This window comes from Rhineura floridana, chromosome 4 (genome assembly GCF_030035675.1).
Source record: "Rhineura floridana isolate rRhiFlo1 chromosome 4, rRhiFlo1.hap2, whole genome shotgun sequence".
NCBI lineage: Eukaryota > Metazoa > Chordata > Lepidosauria > Squamata > Rhineuridae > Rhineura > Rhineura floridana.
In genome coordinates, this window is record NC_084483.1 from 5,071,871 (window position 1) to 5,083,663 (window position 11,793).

Consider the following 11,793-nt stretch of genomic DNA (forward strand, 5'->3'; position numbering starts at 1 on the left):
ATTGTTTAATTTTCCATATTTGTTGATAAATTTTTGTCAAACTTTTGACTGTTTCAGTCTCAGTAGCTTGCAGCAACTCTATTGGTATGCCATCTGTTCCTGGTGATTTGTTTCTTCCAAGTATTTTAAGAGCAGCTTTCACCTCACATTCTAAAATTTCTGGTTCTTTATCATATGGTTTCTCCGTGAATGAATCTGTCATCCTTGCATCTCTTTTATAGAGTTCTTCAGTGCATTGCTTCCATATTCCTTTTATTTCATCTCGGTCATTCAGTGTGTTCCCCTGTTGATTATTCAACTTCCCTAGTCGTGGTTTAAATTTCCTTTTCATTTCTTTAATCCTTTGGAATAGGGCTCTTGTTCTTCCCTTTTTGTTGTCCTCTTCTTTTTCTATACAATAACTATTGTAATAGTTCTCTTTGTTCCTGCGTACTAGGCGCTGTATTGCTGGTTTTAGAGATAATACATTTTTAAATAAAATTATATTTTATTGGCAGAAATAGATTTCTATGTGATATCTCAGTTTGCTAAATACAGTATATTCAATTAGCCCTAGAGAGAAGGAACGTTGCTATTCCCCCAGGTGATAACATATGTTCCTAGAACCATTTTAATCAATCTACTAATTTAAATAATTAATCTTTGTCCTATTTTAGTATGGTTAGATAACTGATTTATCTTCTTTTTTAAAATCTGTTCTTCATCTGTCTTTAATGTATATGTTGTTGCTTTTTTACGTATATGCAAAAAGCCTGGTTGGCTATTGAGTAATAAACTGAGCTAAGAAAGGTGGAAAATAAATTTCCATGCATATGATATTGCCACTATTTTTTCAAGCAATATTCTTAGTTAGTTTTGGGGATGAGAGTGTACATGGATGCATGAGCGTGTACATGCAGACAAATATACAACTTGAGCTGAATGAGTATTACTGGGAAAAGGACAGGGGAAGGAGACAGCAAGAATCAGGGCTTGTCCCAGAACTCCAGCCCATTTCCCCCCCTGCAAATGTTATAAAATTATGCTCACAAAAGACTGGAATATGAAAAAATATATCTTATTTCAATGGCTGCTCTTATTTCAATGGCTGCCCCCTCCCTCACTTTAGGTGGCTGGCTACTCCACAAGCCCCATTTCAAGAGAAGAAAGATTTTGTGATGGGTTGTTGATGACAAATTTTAAACAGGGGTAAAGAAATAATGGAAGTGTGTCTTCTCTTGCTCTCTGCTCAAGGCTGGTCTAAGGTACTTTACTTCCCCAAAGGAAGTGAGGACTGAAGCCTGGAGTGGAAGACAAGAGTCCAAATACTTTTTCAGTCAATCATGGCACACTGCCAACCATGGAACTCAAATATGAAGGCAGAGGGTTATGCCTCTACCCCTCATATATAGATAGCTCAGAGAGTACAAGTGGAAACTTGGCGATGGGTTCATTAGTGAAACGGAGCTGGGGAGTATGCAAATTTGAAGAGCACCTAAATGATGGCACTCCTCTTCCTGGTCACTCAACCAATGAACATTCATTCCTAGGCACTGTCTATTCCAGTTGCTACTCTTTACTCATCACACTCCCATGTCTTCCTTGTTCTTCTAGAGCAGCCTTTCCCAACCAGTGTGCCTCCAGATGTTGTTGGACCACAACTCCCATCAGCCTCAGCCAGCATTGCTAATGGTCAGGAAAGATGGGAATTGTGGTCCAACAACATCTGGAGGCACACTGGTTGGGAAAGGCTGTTCTAGAGCAGGGATAGGGAACCAGTCGCCTTCAGATATTCTTGGACTCCAACTCCCATCAGTCCCAGCTAGCATGGCCAGTGGTTAAAGAAGATGGGAGTTGTAGTTGCTCGGTCTAAAGGAAACTAGGCAGTAAAGCAACCATTGTTGCTGCCATGATGTGGAGGGAGCAGAGCTTGGCAACTGATAACAAGATTGTTTGAAGGTTCTGGCGATCAATCAAAAGTGTGTTTGTGTGAGATGAAGGAGCTGAGTGAAGTGAAAGCCACTTTGGGACAGCATTAACGAAGGGCCTTGTATCACCTTAATGACAGACAGATAGGGACAGAAGAAACTCTGTTATATTGAGCCAGAGAATTGGTCCATGTAGCTTAGGATTGTCCACACTGACTGCCAGCAGCTCTCTAGGCCTTAAGTCAGGGGACTGCCAGCCCTACTGGGTGATTCTGGGGATTGAACGTGGGACCTTCTGCATGCAAAGCAGACACTGTACCACTGATCTACAGCTCTTCCCTGGATCTATTAGGACACGAGCATTCTTTGACTGTAGTCCACTTCATCAGATGCATGAAGAATTGCCCTTCGCGGCTCTGATCAAGTGGTGTCTAGTCCTCAAAAGCTCATGCCGTATTAAATCCATTAGTCTTTAGCGTGCCACAAGACTCTTTGTTGGGTTTGCTGCAGCAGAATTATCCTACTACCTTTCTGGAAGCTGGGACATGATAATCTGAGTCAGTTATCTGAAGGAGGCCAATAGTTATTGCCCCATTCTCTCTGTTTGGCTGTATCACTGTACTGCCTCAGGTTGAGTCTTCCCTCTCTTGGATTGCGGATAGAGACTGGAAATGGGACCTTGAGTGTTTGTTCTACTCTACTGGGTTACAGCATCACCTTGTACCTTTCTCGTTCTCATCTATTTGGCAGGGCATGGGACAGAGGAGTGGGTGAGTTAAGGAAGATGCCATGAATCCCCCCCCCAAAGTCTAAAGAGGCCTTCGTATTCTGTGGCTATGTGGTGAGGGAATTGCTCTATGGACCAAGAAGGTTGTGGCTGAGTGTTGCTGCTCCCTTTTCCATTTAACATCTGTTACATCCAAACAGCGGGCTTTGACCTGTAGTGGTCATTTCACCCAGTAGCAGAACATGACCCATGTTCCATTGCTGCAAGGTGTCTCCTGTTCCCTCTGAGCTTCTTCTTGTGGTTTTCATGCTTTCTTGGCCATGTCATGTAGCCCTCTCCCTTGTAAAACAATGGTTGCCCTCACAGAGGTACCAGTACAAATGTGTTTCTTAGGATGTTTTGATGGGTATCAGTGTGAGAGTACTTATTTCCATAGCAGGACTTGAGCCGTTCTCCTGGGAAGCCTATAGGCTCTCCATGCCTCTCTCCTCCCCCCTAGCTGATGGAGCTGGCTGGGTGCTGTATTTGGTATTCCTGTCCCGGGTGGTCTTGGCTGCTCACCAGGTGAACAAGTGGTTAATTGTGCTACAAGGGGATTCAGACTCTTCTGTAGAGAGTCCTGTAGTTTGTGGCCATGGGTATTGGTTCCAGCCTTTCTGCCCAAAAGGTGTTGATTTCTGTTGTTCTGCCTGATGCACCATGGTGGCCTGCTTGTGGTAGGGTGCTGTGGTATCTTTCTGTCTGCCTGGTTGTGTATTCTGTCATGTACTGGATAGGATGATTTCATGAAAATGAAATCCATCAATGGGCAGCATTGATTGGTGCCTTCCCTGCATGTGTCAAGTGGGGTATCAGCAGCAAGGAATGTTGTGATTGAGGCCAGGATTACCAGGGTCATTGTGCACATTTATTGCTGTGCCTCTAGGTACTGTAGAATGGTTTTGGTTCCTGGTTGTGCATGGGATCCAAACTATGTTATACTAGTGTGAACCCCGGTGTAGCAGGTGCTAATTTTGTGGGGTCATCGTACTTCCTTGCATTTAATCAACTATACATTTTGTCCATTTTAGGATTTTCTGCATGTGTGTATGTGTGTGTGCATCAGTGATTTCTTCTGTGACACTTAGATATGTAGATTTGCTCCCTGCTCCAACTTCCACTTTCCCCCATTAGACAAAAATAATAATAATCCATGCATGCAAGATTATTTACGACTTTTTAATTTCAAGAACACATTTACAAATTTAATTTGGAAGGCATGATCCAGAAGATGCTGAAAGATGGCATGATTTAAGTGAGAAGGCAGAGTTCAACAAAGAACACAGTTGCCCCAGAGGAGACCTCCTATTTTATTTCGGTGGTGCACTTGCAAGAAGCAGCGCAATTTCGCTTCATCTGTTCCATCTCACATCCTTGTGACTTCACTAATTCAGCACAGTTTGGGTAGTTATCTACATGTTTGCAAGGATTGGCTGAAAATGAAAAAACAACAACAGACTAGACGTTAACACAAGCAAAATGCCACCAAGGATTCAACCTCCACGGACTTTTTAATTTTTAGTTGATTCTGAATAATTATGAGAGCCAGTGTGGTGTAATGGTTAGAGTGTTGGACAACGACCTGGGAGACCAGGGTTCGAATTCAAATTGAGAATATAATTTGTGATATCCATTCCACAAAAGATATTTCATATAAAGCATATTTTGCTTTCTATGTAATCTTGGGGGAAGGGATACATTCCAAAAACGTGACTGGAGATACAGCACAGGTACAATAATGGCAAAAAATACAATTTTAACTCCAATACATTTTATTGGCCTACATCTATTGGTGTATATCTATGGTATTATTGATCGATATAGATCTTCGCATACAATAGTGGATCTATTCTTGCTCATCTCCTGCCTTCTTTCTGGCTAAACTGTCAGGCTGACCATCTGTTTGGTGGTGAGTCCTGTGTGCAATGTAGAAGCATCACCAGCATATGTCCAGATGCTGGGTGCAAGACTTCCTCACCACTCCACCACCATTTCCAGTGCACAAATGGGCAGATCCAGAAACATATTTTCTTTTGGATGAAGCAGCAAAACCTTTACTACTGCCCTTTAAGGTAACTTGGGACAGTTAACAAGCCATGTGAGTTTTGCATTCTAATTGAGTACCTTTTCTAAACTAAAAAAGAGAAAAAGATGTTGCTTTAATATTTGAAGTTGTGTGTACTTACTGCATAATCCATTGTCGCAACTGGTAGGGCACTCCCCACAAGGTGGTCCAGACTTATATGGGGTTCTGAGTAAGCGCAGTTCGTTCCCACTGTAACGATACATTTGAAGAGGTAAACAAACGGGCATACATTTCTGCTGGCTGGAGTGCTCACATCATCCTAGTAGATAATTTACTTGAGTACAATAATAATAATGCATTTATTTAAGCAACAGACGTATTGCAGAAATGTGCAGTGTGAAAAGTAGTGCTCCTTTTCACGTAACACATAGTTAGTTATTAATTACTGATATTTGCAATGTCTCTGAAAATAAGCCCCATGTGTGCTAGAAGAAGCAGAGCGGGCACGCTTATTAATTTGCCTGATCACAGGGCAGGTGCTCAGCTGCAGGGTCTGAGCCAGAATGAAGGGTGAGGAAACCTAGAGGATATAACACGGGCTTGGAGAGGGGCAATGAAGGCACAGGGACCAGGCTGGAACCTAAGTGCAGTTCTGCCACATAGAGAAGGGAGGTTTGGCCCTCTTGTCAGAGGCCATCTTCAAACTGTCCCCCTAATCCACATTGGGGGGCAGAAATTTGATTCAGTTTGAATATAAAGCTGAATATATATTAGTGAAAATAAAATACAAAATGCATTGTATTAGGATGAATTACTTGAGAAATGTGTACATTAGTCAAAACTACATTCAAAAATGTGTTTATTGGGAGATGTTCACACTAAAATGTGAAGAATATTCATGAGGATTTTTTTTTTAAAAAAAGATTGCAAATTGCTGCAGAAATGTGGAAAACAGAATGTAAGACTGGTAAAATGAGAATCTGAGAGAACTGAAATTGATAGATCCTTCAGTTTATTCAGCTGCTACCTCCACAGGGAGTCATAGAAGTCCTGGGTGCAAGCCTGCCAAGATCAGTGAAATGGAGGCCAGCACTGCAGGAGAGGAAGCTGTAGAAGGGCTGTATTTATTGGTGAGAGTGGTTACCCTGGGGCATGGGTAGAAACTGGCCTTTGAAGCAACAGACCTGAAATAAAGCCATACTAGCAGCAGACCAGGTATGAGTCAGTGCCTTCTTTGACTCCTTGTCAGGTATGGCCCAAGAAAGATTTGGAGCACCCCTTTTTTGAAATGGCCCTTCCCCCTCAGGTATAGTACAGTTAGTTGTACTTTTATCATCTCTCCATTGCCTCTGAATCACAGAAGTTAAAAACAATGTAGATGCACTACTTATGCAACTGCCTTATACCGGAGCAGATCATTGATTGATCTAGGTCCGAGATGGGGAACCTATGGCCAACCAGATGTTGTTGGATTTGAGTTCCCACCAGCCACAGCTAGCAGGGCCAATGGTCAAGGACAGTCAAAGTTGATGGGAGCTGTAATCCAACAATATCTGAAACGTTCTCATTAAATACTGTCTAATCTGACTGGCAACAGCTCTCTTCAGGCTGTTATCCAATTTTTTTAAAAAATTAAAATTTGTTTTAATATATACTGGGCTTCTTTGGGGAGTAAGGGTGGGATATAACTTTAATAAATAAATAAATAAATGTTTTAACTGTTTTATATAATTATTATAAATTGCTTCGGGATGCCTCATGGGAAGCAATTTAAAAATGAAACAAATAAATACAATTTGGGGAAAGGATGTAGTTCAGTGGTAAAGAATCTGCTTTGGATGCAGAAGATCTTGGGTTCGATCCCTCAGATCTCCAGGTAGGGCTTGGAATGTCCTTATTTGAAATCCCTCTTAGTTGAGCCAGATCTTTACCTGCCCCACACATGCTGCCATGTATGAGATTGGGTGTAGGGGCCGGTGGGCATGGTTTGGCCCAGATGGCCTTGTAGGCCAGCTAGGGAGGCCTGGAGGGCCCTGGGGGTGAGAGGCTCTCACCCCTGATTTAGAATAAGTTTGGAAAAATATATAAATAAATCAGAAAATTCTTTTCTGAGACACTTTGGCTTGCTTAATACTGAATTAAACTGTGTTGTTAGTGTATCTTGGTGGATGAAGGAAGCCATGGGGTAAGAGAGGAGGACTGGAAGGAGCAGGGGCCAAGTGAAAAGAATGAGCTGGCTGGTTTCCCCCCCCACCCGCTTGGTTGGCAACCACTGAAATCCAGAGATAATACATACGCCGGGCAATATTGGCAAACGTAGAAGTACTTGAGTTTGCTTGCAGGGCAGTGGGCAGCATAACAACCAACTAGGTAAGACCTGTACCAAACCATCTGTAGATATAAAAACGCACAAGAAAGCATGTTAGAATCTAACTGTATATACATACATTTAACATTTTTTAAAAATAAAATACCATCTTGTTCTGTTGTGTATAATTAGAAGTGCCATCCTGGGCTCCTACTGGGAGGAAGAGTGTGATATAACAACAACAACAACAACAACAATAATAATAATAATTATTATTATAATAGGGGGAGGATACCAGGGGGGATACCAGGGAAATAAGCAACATCCAAATAATAATTCTAATGCTTTTCTTCCACAGAGAGAAGAAATTTGGCAATTTGTACTGCCACAAATGTGAATGACATCATGAGTCTACAGAAGCAAAGACCTACAAGAGATAATGATATTCCGTTACCTGAACTTCCCATGTGAAATATGTGAATATGCCATGATGCACGATTGGCTGAGCCGGCCAAAAATGATCCACCAAACCAAAAGTAGCCCACTTGGCATGCACTGAGCCTGACTTGCCAGGTGCATAGCAACCCTTCTAGGTTTCAAAACTTTGCCCTAATCTGATCTTTAAAATCCCCCTTCCAAGTTTTCTGTCAGTTCCTATGCTGAGTGTAATGGAATTATTAGCTGAATCATGGACTTGAGGAAAATATGAAACTGAATTACCTGAGTGTAACGGCTAGTTATAGCACCTGCACTGATAGCTCCAGAGCCAAAGCTGAAATTTTTTCCATCACCATACCAAACTTCAGTTACTTCAGTCCATGTTTTTGGGTCAACTGACATATACACGTTTTCACCACAGTGCATTTTATCTAGAAGTAGAGATGGTAAACATTAAAAAAAACCCTTGATCAGTGATATGACAAGTTTTGGAATAATTCTCTCCAGTATTCCCTTTTTGTGGTATTCCTCCTGTATCTTTAGTATTATGTGCAGAATGACAATTCCAAGAATTAGTGAATGCTGATTAAATGTGGATTATATTAGAAATCCCCTTAAAATATTTGTACACTGCTTTCTGACAGCTCTGCTTACCAACAAATCTTTCTGGTGTTGAGCTGTAAGCAAAACGACATTGACTTGCCCAGCGTTGGGCATTCGCAGCAGCAACAGTATTCCATTCCTAAATGAAAAGAGTTTGAGTAAATGTGAGAATGGGAACCATTTGAATTGTGGTGTTGGAGGAGAGCTTTGCGGATACCATGAACTGCGAAAAAGACAAATAATTGGGTGTTAGAACAAATTAAACCAGAACTATCACTAGAAGCTAAAATGATGAGGTTCTCATACTTTGGACACATCATGAGAAGACATGATTCTCTAGAAAAGACAATAATGCTGGGAAAAACAGAAGGGAGTAGAAAAAGAGGAAGGCCAAACAAGAGATGGATTGATCCCATAAAGGAAGCCACAGACTGTGAACGTACAAGATCTGACAGGGTGGTTCATGACAGACGCTCTTGGAGGTCACTGATTCATAGGGTCGCCATAAGTCATAGTCGACTTGGAGGCACATAACAACAGGAATGGATGCATGATGTAAAAATGCAGAAGAGCACGTACGTCTGACCATTTGTCACCTTTCATTTTTCTTCAAAATATTTTCTTTTTGTATGTATGTGTGTGTCTTTTTTATAATAGTTCTTTTTTTGTCTGGGTCATGGTTTGAATAAATGAAGCAAAATCAGAAGTGTGCAACCCTTTCCCAGTACTTTTCTACTCTCTGGAGTGAATCCCAAACTCACAGCTGTCCATCCTGTCTACCTTAGCTTTGGTTATTGCTATGGAAATGTCGAGAGCAAAGGATTTCTGCTGGGAAAGAAGTGTAACAAGCCTGTAAAGGACTTGCCAATGTGCCTGTTGTGCATTGCATTGAGCTCTTTCTGTCTTACCATCTTCAGCATGTTGCTAGCAGTTGGCTGCACTCCTCTCCGTAGGGCATTGTGCTTGTCAAGAATCTCCTTTCGCTCCTCTGCTCCAAGTTCTAATGCATGTGCCTAAAGTGAGAGTAATATTCCTTTTGTACTTATTCATATGGTTATAATGTATTTTTCATTTCACCAATATAATTGTAGCATTATTTCTTTACGAATCATGACCGTGGTGAAAAAAGTACTCCATAGGGCCCCATTTCCCTCTGTCAGGTTCTTCTGATATGAATGAAATCTGAGCAGGAAATTGTGAAATTGAAAGGCTACATGTTTTGTGACAAAATGGGAAATAGCTGACCGTAGAGCAATTTAGAATGTCCTTTCTTCCCCATCTGCACTCCAATTGGATAATGCAGTGGATAAATTCACCTTTACTAAAATCAATAGAAGATTTGCCATTAATTTTTAATGGGATAGGAAACTGCACCATCTTTTTTCTGTTTCAAGAATCCAGAGTCAATCCAGAATTTTTAAAAAATCCTAACTAAATTTATTTGCCGCCCTGGGCTCCTAATGGGAGGAAGGGTGGGATATCAATCAATCAATCAATCAATCAATCAATCAATCAATCAATCAATCAATCAATCAATCAATCAATCAAACAAACAAACAAACAAACAAACAAACACACAAACAAACAAACAAACAAACAAACAAACAAACAAACAAACAAACAAACAAACAAACAAACAAAAGATTTTCTGTTGAGTTAAATATGATTTTCTTCTACTTTAGAGTGCAGTTTGGCTAATTAAAGTGCACCTTTAGGTTTACCAAGCTCCAATCTTGCCTTTGAAAACAATCCAGCCAAAGTTAGTAAAACCTTTGATCTCCCGTTGATTGAAATGGGAGAGAGAGTTAAGCCCATGCCAGAACTGTGCTTAACCCCCACACAAAGAAACTTACATTTGAAGCAGGTTGTTGCAACACAGCGGCAAGACTCAGCAACACAACGAGCACGATCATCTCTGAAATCAAAAGAACACCAGGGATTCTTTCTTACGTCCACTGTTTTTATATAGAGAAAGTACTTATTGAAACATGGTGGCACTTCTACGAGTGATGGTTAAGATTTCCAAATGTTCCCAGAGCCCTAGCCAAGAAGTAGGCTTGTACTGCCTAGAACAGGGCTAGGCAGGTCAGGATCTACTGGTAGATCTCTGGATGATTTGCAGTAGATTTGACTCCCACTTATTTAACAATGGCAATTTACTTAAGAAGATTGATATCCCACCCTTCCAGTGTAAACGCAATGATTAGGATAACTTGCAACATGCTTTCTAACAGCCTATTTTTTTAAAAAAAAACAGCATCTTTAAACTAAAGAAAGTTGGATGCAGATACGTTTTTACACATGCAGTCGTCCCAGAATATGCCCCGTGGGGTGCAGTAGGCACGTGGCTCTGCCCCAGTGCCACCACTTTGCATTTGGCCCCACCCAAGTAACTATTTTGCATCTGGCTGCAGTGTCCACTCCCCACTTAATCAACATCCGTTGTTCACGCCCTGGACCTCACTGGCTGCTAGAGCACCTGGGAAGAACTAGCAAGGCATACAAGCGTAGAGCAACCCAGCAAAGGGTGGGAGCTCCTCGAGCCAGAGGGATCCCCACCTGAGGAAGCGTCAAGTTAAGCATCAGAACTAGTTCGGCAGCAGGATGAGGAGGCCAGGGCATAACACTCCGCCCATCCATTGCTTGACCTAAAGAAAACCTAAGGTCTACAGCCACTCCATATAGTCACTCAATAAACTACAAAAACAATTATGCAGGTAGGATGCCAGCAAAGAGGGGGAGCTTTCCAGTGTTCTGTGCTCTCTGTCACACACACAACTATCTGCCTGTTGGATAGGAAGTCATTGGTGCAATGAGCTCCTGGTTCTCTGGGAATGAATTTTCCCCTCGAGGCTAGAGGGGCTGACCTAGAAAAGCTGGAGAGGCAGAGAGGTTAGTGTATGAAGCCTTAGGGGACTTTAAACCTCTGTCCAACTCCCAGGATGTTAGGGGTAGGGTGGAATGATCCTGGTAGTGGGTGATTTGATCATTAGGAACATAGATAGTTGGGTGTGTGATGGGCATACAGATCATAGGATCAATTGCCTGCCTGGCACAAAGGTTGCAGATGTTGCCCATCTAGATATCGTGGTAGATAGTGCTAGGGAGGAATCAGTAGTTGTGGTGCATGTTGGCACCAACGACATGCGGAAATGTAGTTGTAAGGTCCTGGAAGCAAAATTTAGGTTGCTAGGTAGGATGCTGAAGTCAGAACCTGTGAAGTAACTTTTTCTTAAATGCTACCAGTTCCACGTGGAGGGCCAGTTATCCAGGGACAGCTTTATAATCTCAATGTGTGGATGAGACAATGGTGTTGGGAGGAGAGATTTGGATTTGTTTGGCCTCGGGGAATGGTTTGGATAAGCCAGGCCTGTGCAAAAGGGATGGGCTCCTCTTGAACCAGGATAAAACTGTTGTCTGCTGTTGGCACTTAAAATTAAAAAGTGGCAGAGCTACTTTTGAACTGATTGCAGGTGGAAAGCTGACATTTGCTGAGGAGGGTTCTGCTCAGAACAAATCTCCCTGCAGGGATGAAGATGAAAAAATGATGAAAAATTAAATAGGAGAGGCGTAGACTAAGTATTGTGAGTGCAAGGGCACAGGATAGCTATTCAGAGAGGCCAAAGCAGTACAGGCCAAAGCAAAAGTGCCAAAGCCACTTGAAGAGAGACACTGTATGCAAGTGTTTATATGCGACTGCCAGTACAGGAGAACTGGAGTGCTTGGGATGGAGAGAACTAATGGG

The 11,793-nt window shown here is 41.8% G+C and overlaps 1 protein-coding gene across 1 annotated transcript; it reads right to left on the reverse strand.

Annotated features, from left to right (window-relative positions):
• Nucleotides 1-3,978: 3,978 nt before the first annotated feature.
• On the reverse strand, nt 3,979-9,961 carry LOC133382820 (serotriflin-like). Its single transcript, XM_061622298.1, has 7 exons — nt 9,902-9,961; nt 8,957-9,061; nt 8,100-8,187; nt 7,728-7,876; nt 6,996-7,090; nt 4,860-4,948; nt 3,979-4,106 (listed from the first exon to the last, which is right to left on the reverse strand). The coding sequence occupies exons 1-7, from the start codon at nt 9,959-9,961 to the stop codon at nt 3,979-3,981; spliced, it is 714 nt and encodes a 237-aa protein (XP_061478282.1).
• Between the last annotated feature and the right edge of the window lie 1,832 nt (nt 9,962-11,793).